The 20,398-nt window shown below is 34.3% G+C and overlaps 1 protein-coding gene across 3 annotated transcripts in view; it reads left to right on the top strand.

Moving 5' to 3' along the window:
- Positions 1-20,398, top strand: part of ARAP2 (ArfGAP with RhoGAP domain, ankyrin repeat and PH domain 2) — a 162,950-nt gene that overhangs the window by 124,833 nt on the left and 17,719 nt on the right. For all 3 annotated transcript variants that reach the window (XR_006734821.1, XM_045550494.1, XM_045550495.1), the window contains 2 exons: positions 1,313-1,441; positions 13,380-13,519. Coding sequence is in view for 2 of the 3 variants with exons in the window: in XM_045550494.1 (XP_045406450.1) it covers positions 1,313-1,441; positions 13,380-13,519 (269 nt within the window). In the remaining variant the exon portion in view is untranslated. The remainder of the gene's footprint in view (positions 1-1,312; positions 1,442-13,379; positions 13,520-20,398) is intronic.

Raw genomic sequence — 20,398 nt, 5'->3', positions numbered from 1 at the left:
GGCAATTATGATGGAAGTGGAAAACTACTTTTCTTCTTTTGTAGACCTTGGTTTATTGATGACTTCTGGAATGATGTGGCCATAGCAGGGCCAGTAATCCTCAGTATTAGAGACGATGTGATACATTTGGCCTTTTAATTTTGTTACCAATTACAGTATCATGGTTTACATATGAGTATGATGCTATTGAGATGCTCTTTCTTGTTTGTCAGTAGCAATTACTACTTTAACCAAAACAAAAAAGCTCAAGTGCTATGTGCTTTACATTAAGGAGGGTATGAAAGAGGTGAGTTGATTTATATATCACTACAGTCCTAGGAAAGCAGTATTGACATCTGTATGTCAGGGCTTCCAATTATGCTATTTTTAGTGTGCTGTGGAAAGGTTTAAATATCTTTTTTCCCCAGCATTTGCTCTGTTGTTACATTTTATTAACTGATTGGCATATTTTGATTGGCAGAAAACTTTTCTATGAAGTTTTGATTATATTTCTAAAACTTGTGGAGTTTTCTTTTTAATTCTGCTAAGAATATGTGTTACCTTTAAAAATGTGGTTGTCTAAGATAAAATGTATGTGGATGAATATTCTTTGAGGAACGGCTGCCATTTAACTTCTTGCTTGTTGGCCTGTTGTGTCAACAGTTAATGTCTAGTATTCCCACATAATGTTTTTGATTGTTATTTCGTCTAACAGTTATATCTAGGTTACTCTGTACTCTTTTACAATTATTTTCAGATGTTCTCTATAGATGTCATATTTTATAATTTCATCTTGATTATGAGAATATCAGCTATAAGTTGCTCACTAGTACTGATACTAATATGAAATTATAATCTAATTTTATTGGGATAAAAAAGAATTTATGCTTATTACTTAGTAATGGACAAGATTAACTTTGCTAGTCTCTTTACAATTATTTAATTCCAGTTGCACATAGACAAACCAGAATGTTATCTAAATTAAAAAGAAGATAGAGTAAGATACTCATACATTGTACAAAGGGTAGGACTTTGAGATTTTATATAAAAGGAAGCACTTCTTTTTTTTTAATAGATGAGTAGCAAACAGGGATTCCTGCATATATTCATTTATATAGTAAATATATAGTAAATTTTATTATGTGCTTAATGGTGTTCTAGATGTTAGTGTATCTTGTATATAGTCCTAATGTTATTATTGTATAAAGTAAGATATGATTATCTATATTGTTGCATACAGATATTTTCAAAAGGATTTTAAAAATTTATTATTATAAATATTCTTATCTTAATACTTCTCTTTTCCCTTTGGTTTGGGTTTTAATTTTTACAGAGCGACCTCTTCACTACACAGAAAATGTGCTGGAGCAGGTGCTTCGGTGGAGTTCATTAGCTGAACCTGGCTCTGCCTATCTGGTGGTGAAGAGATTTTTAACCACTGACACAATTAAACACTACAGCGGTAGGTACCATTACTTTACATTGCAACTACGATTGAAATTCAAGTGGTTAAAGGATAATTATTATGGCACAGTAGGTATTTGAAAATGTGAAAAATGAGCAGGTAAACATAGAATCTACTGACATAGAATGGAGAGAAGAAAGAATATATGTATAGGAGGAAATTTTCCTAGTGTGTAGCACTATTGGAGATAGTTGACTAATTTGATAGTACCAAATTAAAGTTTTTTGAAAGGAATGGTTCATATTTTTAAGAGTTGTTTGCTATGGTTATGCTTGTATGTTTTCCTAATTTTTAGATTGATGATGAATCTTCTCTGTGAATTATATTTATATTTGAAAGCTTTCTGGGCATTCAGGAAGTATAAATTATGCAGGCACTGAGATTGAGTGCTTGCTATAAGTTTACTTTTTCCATGGTGATATTGGAAAACAAATATATATAAAATAAAATAGTTCCAAGGATACTTTCCATCCACCTGGAAGAAGGCAATGAACACACATGATTAAATAAGAAGTTAACTATACAAGTGAACCATGTAAGACAATCTCTAAACCTGTATAAGATATCAGAAAAATTTTATTTTGAAACTTTTATTCTACTGTTGAAACTTTGACTCAACTGACAGATCAGAAAAAGAAAATTCAGCCAGGACTATATACAAACTAACCTTAAAAGCTAAGGATTCAGGTTTTGTAAGATAAAATGTACCACTGCTTTTATGATTAATATTAATAGTAACCATTACTATTTATTAATCACATATCAGCCAAACTTTATATACACCAAAGCTCATTTTTTAACTTCTCTGTGAGTTTTATTGTCTTTGAATTTTACAAGTGAGGAAAAGAAAAGCTCGGAGAGGCTAAGTAACTTGTCACAGATTGTACGGTTACTAAATACTGGATTTGAGAATGGATTGGTCTTACTCCTAATTCTAATAATGGAAAAAAGGTAGAGAGGTTGGTACAGCTCTTCAGTGCTGTAAAACTACTTGGAGTGATTGCTGGCTCTCTAGCTAATAGTCATAGGTCAGTAAGCTCTTAATCGTACAGAAGTTAATCTGATAAATTTATGATTTCATAACACTGTTCTTTATATCTTATACTTACATGAACAGATTTTTACAAAATACTGGCAGCGTAAAAACATTTATGTCGTTCTGTTTTTGCGGAGCATCTAAATAAACAAAATGTATTTTTCTTTTTGTTGTAGAAATTTAGCGTTTCAGAGACCTTTGTCTTATTCAAATGTCTTCACTACTCCTACATATGGTTTTGACCATATCCTCTCCATGTCGTCTTAAGGGTTGCAGTAGGAATTCTCTCTAGTTGTATGAATGCGCATGTATCAATGTCATAGATTAGTGGTTCTCACGTAGGAATGATTTTGCCCGCCAAGGGACATGTGACAACATCTGGAGACATTTCTGACTGTACAGCTTGGTAGTGGGGTAGGGAGGTAGGACTTCTGGCATTTAGTGGATACGGAACAGGGATGCTGTTAAGCATCCTAAAATACGCAGGACAGTGAAGGAATATCTGGCTAAAAATCTCAGTGGTGCTGATGTTGAAAAACCCTGATTTAGATAATCTATAAAAATCTGTTCTAGCTTTTGAATTCTGTTATTCTTTTATTGAGAACTTTCTTTTTTTCCCCTAATATTCCTCTGAAATGTCTGTAATTCTCCACATTGCAAAATGTTTGCAGCCTACATCTAGACATAATACCTTTGCTGTTATTTGAATAAAGAATTAGATCCTACAAGGCCATGATGTAAAGGAAGGTTTTGTATGGTGGTGGGGGGTACCCAAAACAAGTACACCGTTAAATGCTGTTGATCTTTTGGGAGGGAAAGCCTTGGCAGGGTACAGATGGAGCCTATTTAGCATAGTCATATCTGAGTAAAATCTTTGTTGTGTAAGGGTAAGAAGAAAGGGTATAATTAAAAGCCATATATTGGCTCTGTCCACAAACTGGCAGGAAAATCATGTGTTATGATGTTTCACATAGTCCATTGCATCCTTTTGGTGAAGATATGAGTGAGTCCTTTTTTTGTAAAAGCATCAGGCCTCTATAAGGTCTAGAAAAGCATCTTGCATAAGAACTGGAGTAAGCTTGGGTAAGCAGAGGAAAAAAGCTACAGACTTGAAGTGATATTTTCAAAGATTTGATTGTAAGATTCTGTAGAGTAAGATATCAGCAAACTTTTTTGCTACTCCCTTCCTTCCTTCACTTCTCTGATAGGATAGAGCCGTAAAACACATCTCTGTCCCTGAACTATCCCTTCCTCATTTTACCAGACTGATACGTATGTTGTTTTTGTACTATATGGAGTTCTTTCTACCAGGAAACTAAGCCTCATTGCATGAAAAAACAAAAACAAAAACAAAATTTACAAACAAAAACCAAGTTTTAGGAGAAAATCATCAGCAAATACATTAATTGGATCATTTCATATTGTAGTTACATCTTTCTGATCAAAAATCTATGAAATATTCTTTTTAGCCCACAAAATTTTTATGATTTATATTCAGATTATAAAGCAAAATAATTTATTTCATTATGGTTGGTTCTCTGAATTTAGGGTTGTTCTTTAAAGGAATCTATAGTCTGTTTTTATTAATCATTTTTTTAAGTCATGATTTTTCCAGTAGTTGTGTCTTACAGCAACCTGGAGCTTATTACTGTGTCTTATAGGGTATATTTTGTGATAGATTTTGGATAGGTTAGACATTCAATCCACTTTGTCCCTGTCTTGGCAAATGTCTCCTAAATCAATCACAGTGACTACCTACTCCAGAATTATTGCTCCATTTATCACATCTGCTACACCTCAAAGTTGAGATCTAAAAGGAAAATAACGAAAGTAAATCAAATGTAATTTCTCCGTCAATTTGTTAGCAGAAAAACTGAAACCATCCTAGAAACATTCAACTGCTGTTCAAAGCAAAATATAAACAATGTTAAAGGTTTGGTTTTCTTTCTTAAAAATGTCTTATTACAACCTAAAGCAAAGTAGAAATCAGCAGAGTTTGAAAACGAGTAGTTGGTTACAACTACATTTTCTCTCAGTAACAAATAGCTAATGTGTTAACATTGTATTAAAACATAAAGTTGCCTACAATATCCTTGGCAGCCTGCCTCCTGTATTTGATACTTGGCTGCCACAAATTTTACTATCTCTGTCCCTATCCCTATATCTGCACACAAATGTGTGTGTATACGTGTATGTATGTATACTATATATATATGACTTGCATTTCATTAATTCTATGAGTTTTTCTGATTTGTGGAGCAAATTATAAACATATACTATTGCTTGACATGTTTTTACCACTTTCTTACTAAAGCAAGAATTTTATCATGTAAGTATTTGCTGTAAGTTAGGGGTTTTAATTTCCTCAATTTTCTCACTTTATCTAAGAGATAAAATGTAGATTTAAAATGTAGATTTCATAAGTAGGAATATATTTTAGAATCACTCTGCACTTAATTTCTGCTCATTCATTTAAGGTAATGAAGAAGCATACTTTACTTTTATAGAGGTGTATGGGAGGAAGTGAGTTTTCTGTTGCTTCTGCTTAAACATTATTTCTGTGTTTTCTGAAAGAATTTTATTTTTTAGAAACATTTTGTGCCATTGCCATTATTGTAATGAGGAGTTAACTAACTTGAAAAGAAAGATAATAGCCCTCAAAATGTTTTTCTACTCCATGGATTATGACTGAGTAATTGAGATAGGGAGAATAAAACTTCATTTAAATTGCTATTTAGACTTTGCCGTAGCTTCTCTAATTAGGCAGTCTTTTATTTCTTTTATATTGGTTTAAGTTTTAGCATCTCTATCACAAGTAAACTATAAATTTATAGCTTCTATAAAGCTCCAAAATAAATAATTTTATGTTGCTGAAGTTTTATTTTAAACACTAAAAACTTTTAAAAATTACCCCAATAGAATATGAGACATAAGAATCAAGTCTTAATGATCTAACTGGGGGAGAAATACTTTAAGGAAATGTAACTCAAATGCACATCCCTGTGGGTTTCTAAATTTAGGTAGTTGTATGTGACAGATGCTTCGGAATTACATTTGCATTATAATAGAATAATTCAAAATGCAACTGCTTCTAGCAATTCAGACCTGGAAAGCTGACCATTGGCTATTAAGGGACTTAAGAACAATAAAAAAAATAGCCAAAATAATATGAGTCCATAAATCTTAGTCTAGCTGAAATAATTTATGTCCTACTCCCCATCAAGTCTTCTTAAAGACAAAGATACGTATGGTATGCAAGGTAAGACCCAGCTTCAAGTGGAAGGTTTTTTGAAATTGATGATAGTCCTTGATATTTACTATTCAGTATCAGTGTCCTGACTTTTTCTCATAGTATACTTCTTTAGTGAAAAAACTGTTGGAAAGGTTTTATTAGCTCTGTGTTTCATGCAGGAATTTACTGTGACAAATTTAAGGGATTCTTAAGCGTTGTGTTTACCCACAGAAAACAGAAAATCTAACTGTATGAAAGCTATTTAAATATGACTAAAAACACAATGTGAAATAATTGACTACTCCAGGCCAGGATGTTTGTGGAAAACTTTTACGCACAGAAGAATAATTTAACTAGATGATTATAGACATTTCTTCTAACACTGTATGTCTCTTATTCAAGGAAATATCATTCCTTGTTTAGTTTTTCTTGTGCATGCTATCCTCCTCTAACAAAACTGTGTTATTTTGTTACTAAAAGTATGTTAAGTATACTTAAAAAATGCATACATACATAAATACATACGTACTTTGTAACTAAGCAAGTGCTGACTAAATTTCAGAGATTTGCCTACTCACTTTTATCTGGACAGTTAGGGAATGCTTTCCTGGGAAATATCAATGGTTCTCAGTTTCTTAGTTTGGATGCCTCCTAAGACGTTAAGTTAGGAAGAATAGAAGAGGTTGCGGGTTAGTGGTAACATAGGGATAGGGTCACTGAATTCAGTTGTGGATGTGTTAGGTTTTAGGTGTCTGAATGTGTTCAAAGATATATGTCCATAAGTGAATAGAGTATTTATAGCTGTGGAACTCATTGTATGGAAAGTGGTTTTAGCATTGGCAGATTACAAGATCATGTAATTTTAGTGCTTGAGCAAGAATATCAAAAGAGCTGAACACAACACCAACAATAAGGAATGGATGTAGCGAAAGAGGCCTGTAAAGGGACAGTCCAAGAACACCAGGAGGAGGGAAATGTCATGGAAATCATCAAAGGAGTAAGTTTTAGGAAAAAGAGTGCTTAACAGTATAAAATGAATCATGAGGTCAAGAAAGGCACCCGGACATGTGTTGTTATTGTGGTTGATTATAGTGGTAGTGATCATGATAATCATGACCATCACTTAGAAGTGTCCCAGGATAGAAGACTAAATTCTATTAGATATTAAGAGATCTGAATTCTAATCTTAGTTAGTCGCTTTCTAATCTTGTCACATCATCATTGTGAGCCACAGTTTTCACATTTATAAATGAGATAATATTACCCCCGCTCCCTACTGTGTGAATCACATGAAAGAAAATATACAAACACTTTGAAAACTCTGAAGTGTTATCTATCAAGAGTTTGCTGTAAACTGTACTTTAGAGCAGCGGTCCTCAACCTTTTTGGCACCAGGGACCATTTTCATGCAAGACAATTTTCCCACAGGCCAGGGAATGGGGCATGGTTTGGGGATGATTCAAACCTCTCTGCTAATGATAATTGGCATCTGTAGTCGCTCCCCAGCGCTAGCCTCACGGCCTCAGCTCCGCCTCGGGTCATCAGGCGTTAGATTCCCATAGGGAGTGCCTGACCTAGATCCCTCACATGCACAGTTTACAGTGGGGTTTGCCCTCCTATGAGAATCTAATGCCACCGCTGCTCCGACAGGATGCGGAACGTATGCAGTGTTGTGAGCGATGGGGAATGATTATAAATAGAGACGAAGCTTTGCTCGCTGGCCAGTCGCTCACCTCCTGCTTTGTGGCCTGGTTCCTAACAGGCCACAGATCGGTGTCGGGGGTTGGAGACTGCAGCCTTAGAGAATACTGAAAATTATACCTTAATTTAATATAAAAAATATGTCACTCATTGTACTAAATTATATTTTAGGAATAGTTTATGATAGTTCGATGTAATAAAAACAGAATGGAAAAGTAATTTTCTGCTTTTTGCAATTTGCAGCATCGTCAATAAAATGGCAGAGAATCTCTGGTGCTTTTCTCGTCAGTCCTGTTCTGGTAGCAATTGTAACTGTAATTTAACTACTTGCAGATAATCTAATTATAGAAGGGTATCAATAGGCTATGGGTTCTGCTAACCAGTGCTTCTTCAATATACTCTTCCTTCAGTGTCCCTGGGGGATCGGTTCCAGGACTCACCACCCCTGCACTGCAGATACCCAAATCCACAGATGCTCCAGTGCTTTATATCAAATGGCATAATTATAACTTATATACATCCTCTCCATCTCTGAACTTTAAATCCTTTCTAGATTATTTATGATACCTAATATAATATAGATGCTATGTTATACTACATAGTTGTTATACTACATTGGTTTTTTATTTGTATTATTTTTTATTGTTTTTTTCAGGATATTGTCAATCTATGGTTGGTTAAATCAGCAGCTTCAGAGCCCACAGATACAGATGGCCAACTGTACAAGTAACCTAAAGGAAAATAGATTATGTGGGCAGAGAGGGGACCATATTTGGCTTATCCTAAGAGGGACTACTTTCTTAGGATAACTTAATTTTTATTATCTACTACAGAGTTAAGGAAGAAAGTTTTTACTATGTTCTTAAAATAAATCTTCAACTGTTAGTAAGAAAAAAAAAGAAGGAAAGAAATAGTTTACTTTCAAACAGCTACTATGTCCAGTTTGTTCTCTACTCAATGGTAGAAGTAAATTTGACTACAATGCATTTTGAGTGAATGCCATTTAATAAGTGAAATATATCAGTAATTCTGTGTCCTCCAGATTATAATGAATACATGTATACATTCAACTCTGAACAAAGCCATATATGCATAATTTTGAATTTGGAAGAACTTCTTAGATATTAGCTTGCACATATGGCCGAATGACTTGGTCTTGGTGTATTTTCAAGGGAGTGTCTCTCATGGGCACTGCTCATTTTTGTCCTTCAGCACTTAGGACATGAGGAAGAGTAGAATTTGGAACAAGGAATTTTTTTTAGGTAATGCACCAGACTGAGGAAATAGTCTTTGCCAGCAAGAGAAGAGACACACATATAGACCATGAAAAAAATAGATTCATTTGTCATGTATTCCCTTGATGTTGATCAGATCATATATAAGAGATAACAATAGTTCATAGTTACTGTGCATTTACTGTGTGCCAGTTGCTGGCTAAGTGCTTTACATACACCATTTCATTTATTTGTGCTAATAATCTTAGTAGTTGTTTACTAGTACTTACTAGACCTCTTACAAATGGAAAAACTGGGGCATAGAGACATTACATAACTCTTTCAAGGTGACCTGTTGGGAAGTAGAGGAACAGACATTACAGTTAAGAGCTCTCCAAATCCAGCTCTTATATTCTGTCCTAAACCCCTTACCACCCTGAAATCAAGGATCAATAAGAAGTTAGGTTTTTAGACGCTTATAAACACAGTGTATAAATCATCAGACTTTTGGAAGGGTACTTCTCTCTGTATTGTTTACTACAGACTGCAGTACAGAGAAAAGTGATGTCTGCCCTCCATTAATTAAACAAGAACTTACTTTCTGCTAGCTATGTGCCAAGTACTCTTCTAAGCACTTTACATACCAAATCTGCTGTGTACTGTATGTATTTCTGTCTTGCAGATGAGTAAACTGAGGTTCAAAGATGACTGCCTGAGATCTAGTAGAGAATGTGGTTATCAGTCAAGCCCAGGCAGTCTAGCTCCATAGTGTGCTCGTAGTCATTGTGCTGTGTCAGCTCTTACAGGGCTTGGAGAGGGAAGACCAAAGCACACATTATTGTAAACAGCAAATAGGAAATGATTATGTACTTAACAGTGAAATTATAAAGCAAATATAACTTTTTATGCATTGAAGAGCAACATTATATCTCATAGTTTAGAGGCATGAATAAAAAATACGGACTTGAGCAGTTCAAAAAATCTTCATGGATGTGTTGAGTCCAGAAGTGGGTATAAAATTTGTGTCAAGATGACTGGAATTTCTCTCCAGTTCATTCAAGGGATCAACTGAGTCATATCATAGAGATGAGGATTGCTTTTGCAAACAGTGTATTATGATCTACTGAATTTCAAACATTAAACATTAATAATTTATAAAGATAGGTGAGAAGGATCTACTTTATTTCACATTTTGAAAGTCAAGAAGAGGAGTTCAGGCTTTTAATATTATGGGAATAAGGCTTTAATTAGTAGAGAAAAGTAGAGCTTTAGACAGGCCTTTTTCAAAATGTTGAAAACAGCATTTTTGTAATAAGAATCTGGAATTGTATGTTGGAGTCAATAGAAAGGCAAGACATGGACTTACAGAATCCTGCAGTCCTGGTATTAGATAGAAAAGGCAAGGGGGGAGTTTGATGACAATGGGAACACGGTAGAATTGAACCCCCAAGAGAAATGCTGAAAGAACAGTGACCCAATTGCTAGCTGACCAGAAATGGAGGGGGGAGTATATGTTTTAGAAATACATATTTTAGATATATCATTCCTAGATGTATGTTTCTCTCTCTCCCCCCTTACCCTCACCTCCAGTCTCATCCACTGTCCTCCACATATTGATTATTTTATTGGGATTAGAGGCCACTATTTAGGAGTTACCATTTTTGTATAAGAACTTTAAGTTTTCAAATGGCTTAGAAAAACTTTTTTTGTGGGGGAAAGTCCGGTATCAGTTTTGTTTTCCTTGGTTGCATGATGTGCCTATTCTGTTCGAATAAATTTGCCATTCTCTTCTGTTTCACACATGCAATTCTAAGAGCTTTTCTGAGTTAATAACAACTTCACAGCTCAATATAACTAGGAATAGCAGTTTGTTTTCTTAACCATGGTGTTAATTCTGAAGACTCTTCAATAAACTCCAACCTAACCTTCCTCATCCCAGCAACCACCAAGAAGGGGGGAGGATTTTATGATTGAGTAGAGGTAACAGCGTGCTGGAATTTGATTGAAATGAAAGACCAAAAGGTAATAAATGCAACATTACCTATTAAGACGCATCCTAGGGTCTATGTCTGGGGAAACCTGGTGCTTTGTGGAGTGAATTAAATCTTCAGAGCTGTTACATGTAAAAAAATGAGATGATTTTCCCAAGATTTTTATTTAATGGCTTCATTAATTATGTCTAATAACTGGTTTCTTCTTCAATTAAAAGCAGATACGTATATTGCGTCCTTTAGTGATTTGTTTTTTAAAAATTCTTATTACAAAGAAATTTTCTATACCTAACATATAACATCATGGCTAGGATTTCTATTATGTATTATGTATAAAATCAGTCTTTGTGATTACATCAGATGGAGCCAATGGATGTAGAATGACTGTATAGCAAAGATATGGCAAGAAAGATTGCTTATATGGCATTAGAAATATTAGTGCTCTGAAGTTAGGAACAAGAAAAATTTGGCATCTAGAAAAATCAGTGTGTTTAGAAGGAATCAGAGGATTGCAGGATTCTGGAGAATACAGAAGCTCAAAGCATAGAACAGAGACAGGAGTTCTGACTAAAACTCAAAAATTATTAACCGAGAATCCTACCGCAAACATCTGAATACCAGGAATTTGAACTCTGCTCAAAAGGGACATGCAAAACATGGAAGTTTCATGTTGACAAACCAGAGTTGAACCCACATCTGACAAGGTCTGGACAGCAGGTGTGATGGACACAGCTGGCAGGAACTTTGTCCTGAACGGTATTCCTTCGGAGCGAGGGAGCTTTCTGCCCAGGATGAGGTCAAGAGAGTGAAAAATATGAGTCAAGTACTCCAAAGTTGGGGGACGAATCAGCACCTGGCCTGTTTGGAAGAATGAATTACTGGAAGCCATTCAATTTATAACCTTGATTTTGTTACATACAGAGTCACACACAATGTTCTCCAAAGCGTGTAGCTTTATTTTGGCCTTTAATTAGTGGGCATCTTTCTATTAATTTTAAAATTTTGAGAGCAGACAGAAATTCAGTTGTGAGAGCTTTTAGAAAGTCTTTGAAATCTTAATATTTAGCACAGAGCTTCATGTTTCAAAGTTCTTTTTGTTCTTCCACCATCCTTCACACATATTCCTCTCATACCTTTCCTCCTGGGTCCCTTAATAATGTGTGCTCCAAGATAACTAATACACTAAAATACATACGATGATTATTAAACTTAATTTTATTTAGCAATATTTTTCCCTAAGACTGTTTTCTCTTTTGACCTATGAGTGGTTTACTGGACATATGCTTATTTATTACTGGTAAAATTTGAAAGTTTTATTAATTTGAACCAGAATTTAAATGAAAAAGGAACTTATCAGAAGGGATGGAATTTGTCTAACTTAAGCCGTATACAAAATCTGTACCTCCCAACTTGATTATAACTTGTTTAATGCTTTTAAAAATACTTTCCCTATTTCTAAACCAACAAGGCATTGCAAATGCCGTTCTCCACATTCCTCTTCTAAATTAGCTGAATCACCAAGTCCATCCAATATTTTCCAGATTGCTTACTTCTTATTTAGCTATAAAATATCCTTTAAAATATTTCTCCATGGGTTTAATATTAAGACATTGTACCAGAAGACAAATTTTAGCAATATGTTTTTCATTAATTGTTTTAGAGTTATATAGCACCTAAACAAAACTATTAATATGATGGTGTGATTTTAAAAATTCTGTCTCGCTAGGTGCAGTGGCTCATGCCTGCAATCCTAGAACTCTGAGGTATCTCTGTATTGATTTCCACAGAGGTTGCACTAGTTTGCAGTCCCACCGGCAGTGTAAGAGTGTTCCAATCTCTCCACATCCTCACCAGCATTTGTTGTTTTGGGACTTTTTGATAAAGGCCATTCTCACTGGAAATAAATGATATCTCATTGTGGTTTTGATTTGCCTTTCCCTGATGATTAGAGATGTTGAGCATTTTTTCATGTGTTTGTTAACCATTGGCCTATCTTCTTTTGAAAAGTTTCTGTTCATGTCCTTTGCCCACTTTTTAATGGGGTTGTTTGATTTTTTCTTGCTGCTTTTCCTGAGCTCTATATAGATTCTAGTTATCAGCCCTTTATCAGATGTGTAGCATGAAAACATATTCTCTCATTCTGTGGGTTGTCTGTTTGCTCTTGTGATAGTTTCCTTGGCTGTGCAGAAACTTTTTAATTTGATCAGGTCCCATTTATTTCTGGACCCCTGAGTCAGAATTCCTGAAGACGTTTTCCTTTATATCTGTATATTTGTATTGTTTATACTAGTGCTGTTCGGAAGAAATATAGTGTAACCACGTACGTAATTTTATATTGCCTGGTAGCCACATTTTAAAAATAAATATACAGAAACAGGTGAAGTTACTTGTATATTTTCTTTAATCTCACACATCCAAAATAATACCATTTCAACATGTAATAAAGTATTTTATAATTATGATATTTTACTTTTTTCCCTCATAGAAAGTCTTCAAAGTCTGGTATGTATTTTATATTTATGGCACCTCTTAATTCAGACTAGCTACATTTCATGTGGTCACTAGCCTGTGGCTAATTGAACAGCACAAATAGCCGTATAAATAGCAATACTCCTGACACTCTGAGTTCCCAGAAATTCACCTCAGACTTCTTAGTAGTAGCAGAAAACAAGTTAAAACTGAAAATATACAAGGGTTTTATATTGTATTCCAAATAAGCAAAAATGTACCCAACTTACAAAAGTAATGCTTTATTTTACAGAGAGGAGTGCACTGGAAAGTGTCAAAGAAGGAGTCTTGAAAGTCAAAGAAGAACCATCTAAAATACTGTCTGGAAATAAGTTTCAAGACCGGTATTTTGTTTTACGAGATGGATATCTCTTTCTTTACAAGGACATGAAGGTATAGTGTTTGAACATGTATACATTTTTATTTATGTTGCTATGAACATTCTTCTTTTATTCCACTCTCAACCATCTCTCTTGGAAGTCACAGTTTGTAGAACATAAAATGCATACATAGTAAACTGATGATTTCTTTCAGCCTCTGGGACGCGACATTAATGCATTTGGTAACACAGTGAAGAACTTCATATGGCTTTTCCAAGCATTTCGCATTTTTTTAGGACAGAGGATGACATAAGCCCTGAAGAAAAGTCTAACACGTGTTACATAAACTAGCATATAAGTTAGCATCTCAGTCAATAAAATTAAGAGAGAATATGCCATACGCTGAGGTAAAAGAGGCTTCAGGTTAGCTAATGGAAATTAATAAAAAGTGGAGTAAAATGGCATACCTAAAGTTAAAATAAATCTTATTAATATCTTTCTTATACACTTGAATGAATTGACTCATGTAATGGTATATTTATTAATGAAATCTTATTATTGTAGTCCCTATAATTTAATCCCTTAAAAGCTTTTATTAAATAATTGTGGAATGGGGAAGAGCACTATAGATAAAAAGGGAGTAGATAAATGATGTAGCTATAAGAATATTGAACTTATCAGAAAATCTCATCTATGCTAAGAAGTGGGTTGTATGCATAAGTAACTTAACCTCTCAACCTCAATTTCTGAATCTGTAATGGGATGATGATAGTATGAGTTTCAATGTTTTAATGCTTAAATAAGAATATATATAAAGGTTCTTTCTAAACAGTGAAACATTTTATAGATATGTACAGTGATAATGCCCACGATTAGAAAAATGTTATAATCATGCAACAGAATACTATTCAACAACAAAATAAATGAATATTAATGCATATAACAGTATTGGTGAATCTTTAATACCTTTGAAACAAAAGCTTGACACAAAATGGTGAAATCTGAATCTGTTCACAAGAAGCCTAGGAACAGGCGAAACCGTTCTGTGGTGACAGAAGAAAACGTCTGCTTAGGTTAGGGAGAAAGGTTGCGGCAGAAAAGGGTCAGGCGGCACTTTCTGGATAGGAACGTTCTTTTATCTCCTTCTGGGTGGTGGTCACATGGGTGTATACAGCAACAGCTCTACTCTGAGATTCAGGCAGCACCAAGGCCTTTATTTTCAATGTAGAATGGCAGTCAGCAAGACTTGGAGAATACTTTTTTATGTTGAATTATAAAATTCACTTCAGTAAACATTGCTTGCATACTTTAAGTGAGTGGTGCTCCTCTGTGTTCTGTTGTGGAGATGTACAAAGACCAGCCTATAGCATCTGTTAATATGTTATGAAGAAAGAATTGTTAGACAGCTTTCTGAAGTGCGACGGCGTGTGGGGGGGGGTGTGGGTGTGCACGTGGCTTCTGTTCAGCTGTCCACATGCTTGAACCCCTTCCCCGGCATATTCCTCCAGCAGAGAAGTCTCCACGTGGCGTAACTGAATCACAGTAGCATTCCTTCTTTGTGTGCCCTATGTGCGCTTTCCGCAAGGACAATGGAATGTCCAGGCAGGAGACTAACAAAACAGCCCGAATTCTGCAGCCCTTATCAGAGATGTGTACTAGATGCTGTACTTGAACTCTCACCTTATTATTCCACCTGGCAGACCCAGAAGGGAATCTGTCTTGATATCCAGTGGTTATTATGGTTTACGATCATTCTTCAGTTTTATTGGTAGAGGAATAGTAGAGTTTGTAGAAATAAGGCACATAAGGGTTTGGAGGTATGTGAACAGAACACATCAGATTTTAAGGGTCATAAACTTTAGGTTTGTGTTTTGAAAGTAAAGGCTAGATTTCACACTTTGTTACTCTAGTCATCTAGAACTGAATGTGATTTAATTTTGCTTGGTTCTCTGCAGTAAGCCCACTCACCTTGATCTTCAAAACACTGATTTTCTTAATCCTTGTCCTTTGATATACATAATATATTGGTTAAGGGTTGATTTTGCATTTGGATATCTGGCTGGAGTATTTAAAAATCAACCTTTCACAGCTTCTGTGGCTGTCTTTAAAAAAAAAAGAAGAAAACCTAAATTTTTTAGCCCCAACAAGAAACTGAAGCCTCAGCTCTGTGGCAGTAGCCAGCTGCTGGCAACAGCTGGCAGCCAGCGGGAGCAGCGACCCAACGTTGGAGTGGGTGCTCTGTGGGAAGCAGAGTTCTGTGCATTTCATTTGGATTAGCTCATTTCATCTTTATAGTGACCCCGTGAAATTGGAACTCTTATCATTCCCACTTTGCAGGTGAAGAAACAGAGCCACAGAGACATTACATAACTTGTCCCAAATCACATACAGTAGGTGGTCGAGTCAGAATTCACTCCAGGCCTCTGACGCCAAAGGCTCTATGCAGGAACTTACTAAGGAAACTTAATAAGTGTGTATTATCTTAGCTTCCTGTTCTTGCTGACAGAATTTTATTTATAGAGGATCAGTCCATTTCATTAAATAGTATTCAATATTTTCAAATATGGAAACAGATACAATTCAGTTTTTATGGTATTTTCCGTCAAGCTGATGTGCACTGTAATACCTGCCACAGGAAAGCCTGTTGATGGAGAAGTGACTCTCACAGATGGATTGTTTCTAGGACGTGAGATGAGGAATCTTGTATCCCTTAACAGAATGAGTTTTAAGGATTTGTGTCTTTTTGAAAGGATCATCCTGCTCAATCTAATAATTCAAAAAAACTGGTAGGCAGGAATAGTCTCAAGACTTTGTCTAAAGACAGTGCTCTTTGACACCAAACACATTTTTTTCAATAGTAACCTCAGGTTATGGAATTATTCTCTAAGCATTAAGTGTTTGAAAGTTATATCTGTACATCTGTCAGAATAAATTAATGTAACTGATACTTTAATTTGGACATTAAGAAAGGCAGACAAGAGATTTATATTAATATTTTTTCTTTAAACTCAAACTACAATTGTTTTTAACACATGATTTTGTTTTGCTGGTTATTTTTTCATGTTACTAGTCTGCCCCTGTTAATATTGATAGTGCAATCATTGGCAGTGTTAACTTTTCAAGTGATTTTATAGTAAATAATCAATGGTAACATCCCCTGACTTATTCGAGTAAAGATTTGGCTCTGGTTCTAGCGGTTGCAATTAATATATGTGTGTTTGTATATATTTAGAAAATGATTTACTGAGAAGGGAGTAAAAATTACAAATTGAGAAGTGTATTTAAAAAGACTTTGTGCTAATTAGAGATAATTTATGAATGCTCATTAACAACAAGTTAGGGTAATATGCAAGGGAAGATATATTTCGTTTTGCAAGTTTTCCCCGCACAGAAAATGTTAATTGTTTTCTGACTTGATTTACATAAAAGGTGAGAGGTTTCAAAGAATATTACCATTATACTGTTAATGGTGTGAAAAAAGCAAATGGGTAAGGGCAGCCATTAAAAGTTGCATGCACTAATAAGCAAACTTCTTTTAGCAACAGGAATAATTTTTTAAGCACACTCATTTAATTGGCTTAGTTAAAAACTTTCCTTTGAAATATAGTGGCTGAAGCAACACATTACAGACTTTATAACAGTCTAGTATATTGAACTTTTTGGAGGAATTCTCCAAAATTACACATACCAAAAGAGAAAGTTGTAATAAGCCAACAGTAAAGTTATCTTGCCAAATGAGATTTCTTTTTATAGAGCTTTCCATTAAGATCTATATAGTTCCTCTTTATGCATATTCAGTTTTAAGATCAAAATGGAAAAGATTTCTTTCTACAGTTGCTGATCTCCTATCAAATTATATACCCTTTGGTTTTTTGGACAGGCTAGAGTTTAAGTAATGAGCTTGCATGCCAGGGATGGCTTGTGGAATCAGTTAAATTACTGCAGACTCCATTTGTTACCAAAAGTTCTTCCAAATGTAGGCAATCCTGGACTCATCAATGTCCTGCATGAATGAAGACTGTCTAGTTCAGGCACAGTGTTTTTGATTCTCAAATATGCAAGTCCGTCTTCCCCATACTGCTGGAATTGCTGTCTCTCACCCTACCCTGCTGCTGCAGTTGGGACCGTGTTGGGACATTGACCTCAGCTGTAATCTGATTTAACTTCTGACAAAGGTGGCCAGAAGTCACCTCTATTGGACACACTCCTAACAGTCAGCTCTTCTCTCCTAGAATGTATCCTATAGTGGGGTTTTTATTACCTTACAGAGCTACGTCACTGTTCCACAATGTAGACAGTTCAAATTGTTAAAATGTTCTTCCTTAAAATTCAACAAATTAGCAGGCTACAAAAATCAATATCCAAAAATACGTCCCCGCTGGAGTTTAAAGAGAAAATTCATAAACTACCAGAAAATAGCCTTAACAAGAAGCAGAGGCTTATTTGAAAAAAACTACAGAACTTTGTTGATAGAAATAAAATTGATGTTAAGTCTACTGATACTGATTTATAAGTTTAATAAAATACTTTTCAGGGAATTATTTTTATGACTTTGCAAAAATAATATAATTCACCTCAAAATATAAATATATAATAATTAAAAACATTTGGGAGGAGGATAAAATATAAAATAGATGGGAAGTATTTTCACAACCAACTATTAAGGCATACAGTCCAGTTATAATAGTTTAAATGTTATAATCCAGATATAAAAGTGAAACAGAGAGTAATGGTACCGTGAAGTCAGGTAAAAATTGTATATCAGGATTTAATTTTTGATAAATATGCCATGAATAGTGCATGTCTAAAGGAATGTTTGTTCAATAAATTGGGGTGGGATAATTGTCAACAACAAAAAATTCAATTTAAATTTTCATTTGTACTATAAAAAAATTAGAAATATTCCAGATTGATGAAAGAATTATAGCCTAGAAAATAACAACCCTTATAGTTACAAGACCATGAAATTGAGTATTTATCAGCTATGTGGGGACACTTTAACTTGAGCAAAAGTTACAAAAGTCCAAAAGAAAATATGATTATATCTGATTTCATAAAAATAATGAAAGAAAACAATGAGCAAAGTGAAGGCAAACAGCAACTTGGATAGAATATTTCATTACAAAGACAAGGCAATTTCATATTTAATATGCAAAGAGCTAGTGCAGACATATAAGTAAAGACGTGAATAAATTACTGACCACATCAAAACTGAAGATAGCTAGCAAATACATAAATACACATTTAAATGTAAGTAAATGGACCCTGTTTAGCCAAGATCTTTTTTATTTGCATAAATTTATAGGATACAAGTATAATTTTGTTACATGATTTTTAGGTATCCATGACCCAAATAATGTATATCATACTCATTAAATAATTTCTCATCATTTACCCCCCCTTCCAAGTCTCCAATGTCTGTCATTCCACACTCTATATCAGTGTGTGTACATTATTTACTTTCCACCTGTAAGTGAGAACATGTTTTTTTTTCTGTTTCTGGGTTTCATTTAAGATAATGATTTCTAGATCCATCCATCTTGCTGCAAAAGACATGATTTCATACTATTTATATCTGAATAGTATTCCATTGTGTATATACCACATTTTCTTTATCCAGTCATCCATGGATGGGCATTTAGGTTGATTTCTATCTTTGCTATTGTGAATAGTGCTGCAATAAACATGCAAGTGCAGGTAGCTTTTTGCCCTAATGATCTCTTTTCCTTTGGGTAGATACCCAGTAGTGGGATTGCTGGATCAAATGGTAGTTCTATTTTTAGTTCTTTGAGAAATGTCCATGCTGTTTTCCATACTGCTTTTACTAATTTACCTTCCTACCAATAGTGTATAAGCATTCCCTTTTCTCCACATCCTCGCCAACATCTTTGTCTTTTTAATAATAGCCATTCTGACTGGTTTAAGATGGTATCTCATTGTGTTTTAATTGACACTTCTCTGATGATTAGTGATGTTGAGCATTTTTTCATATGCTTGTTTGCCATTGTATGTTTTCTTTTGAAAAATGTCTTCCTGACTTTTGGCTATTTTTTAATGGGATTATTATTTTTTGTTATTGAGTTGTTTGAGTTACTTGTATATTCTGGATATTAGTCCCCAGATGTATGCTTTGCAAATATTTTCTCCCATTCTGCAGGTTGTCCACTTGGTTGATTATTTCTTTTGCTGTGCAGAAGCTTTTTAGTTTAATTAAGTCCCATTTCAAGATCTTATTCTTAATCATATTGCTAGCCTCTGACTCAGTGCTTCCATTTCTAGCCATAGGGAAAAAAATCTAAAATGTTTTATTAAATATTATCTACAATAATAATAGCAAACTTATTAATAATAGTGATTAGGAGTAAATTCATCATGTAAATTCCAGGCCTTTGGTCACCACAGCATTGTTCTTGATTATCTACCTGAATACTTTTTCCTCTATATTTTCTTTATATCCTCCTAATTTGTTTGCTCTATGAAAACTCATTTTTAATTTTATAAACATATTTCACTCCCCTTTACTTTTTTTTAAGGATAAAATATCTTAACTATCTTTATTGATGTCATTTCTATTCGTCCATGTATGAAAGCTCATTAAAATTAATGTTTCAAATTTCTTGGATTTTTCCCTAGTGAGTACCAGACTCATGAAAGTATTTTCACATACATATTTGATTCTTACATATTTAATATATATTAATTTGAAATTTGTTTCACACAAGTCTGTGGCTTAACTACTTTTCAAGACAAAGATCACATATTAAAATACAGAGTATTCAAAACATAAAAGTACACAGTTGTAAAGAATGTGTTTTATAATATAGATCTTGCAGACAATACAGACTACACTATGATTTGTCTATTTGAAAACAGAAAGCTGTGTATTATACTGAATTCTTGTGTCAGGTGCGCAGGAAAACTTGTTTACAGTCCTCCTTTATAAGATGATAAA

Source organism: Lemur catta, chromosome 4, assembly GCF_020740605.2.
Source record: "Lemur catta isolate mLemCat1 chromosome 4, mLemCat1.pri, whole genome shotgun sequence".
Lineage (NCBI taxonomy): Eukaryota > Metazoa > Chordata > Mammalia > Primates > Lemuridae > Lemur > Lemur catta.
The sequence above is the reverse complement of the archived record's forward strand: the minus strand, read 5'-3'. Positions and strand labels throughout refer to the sequence as shown.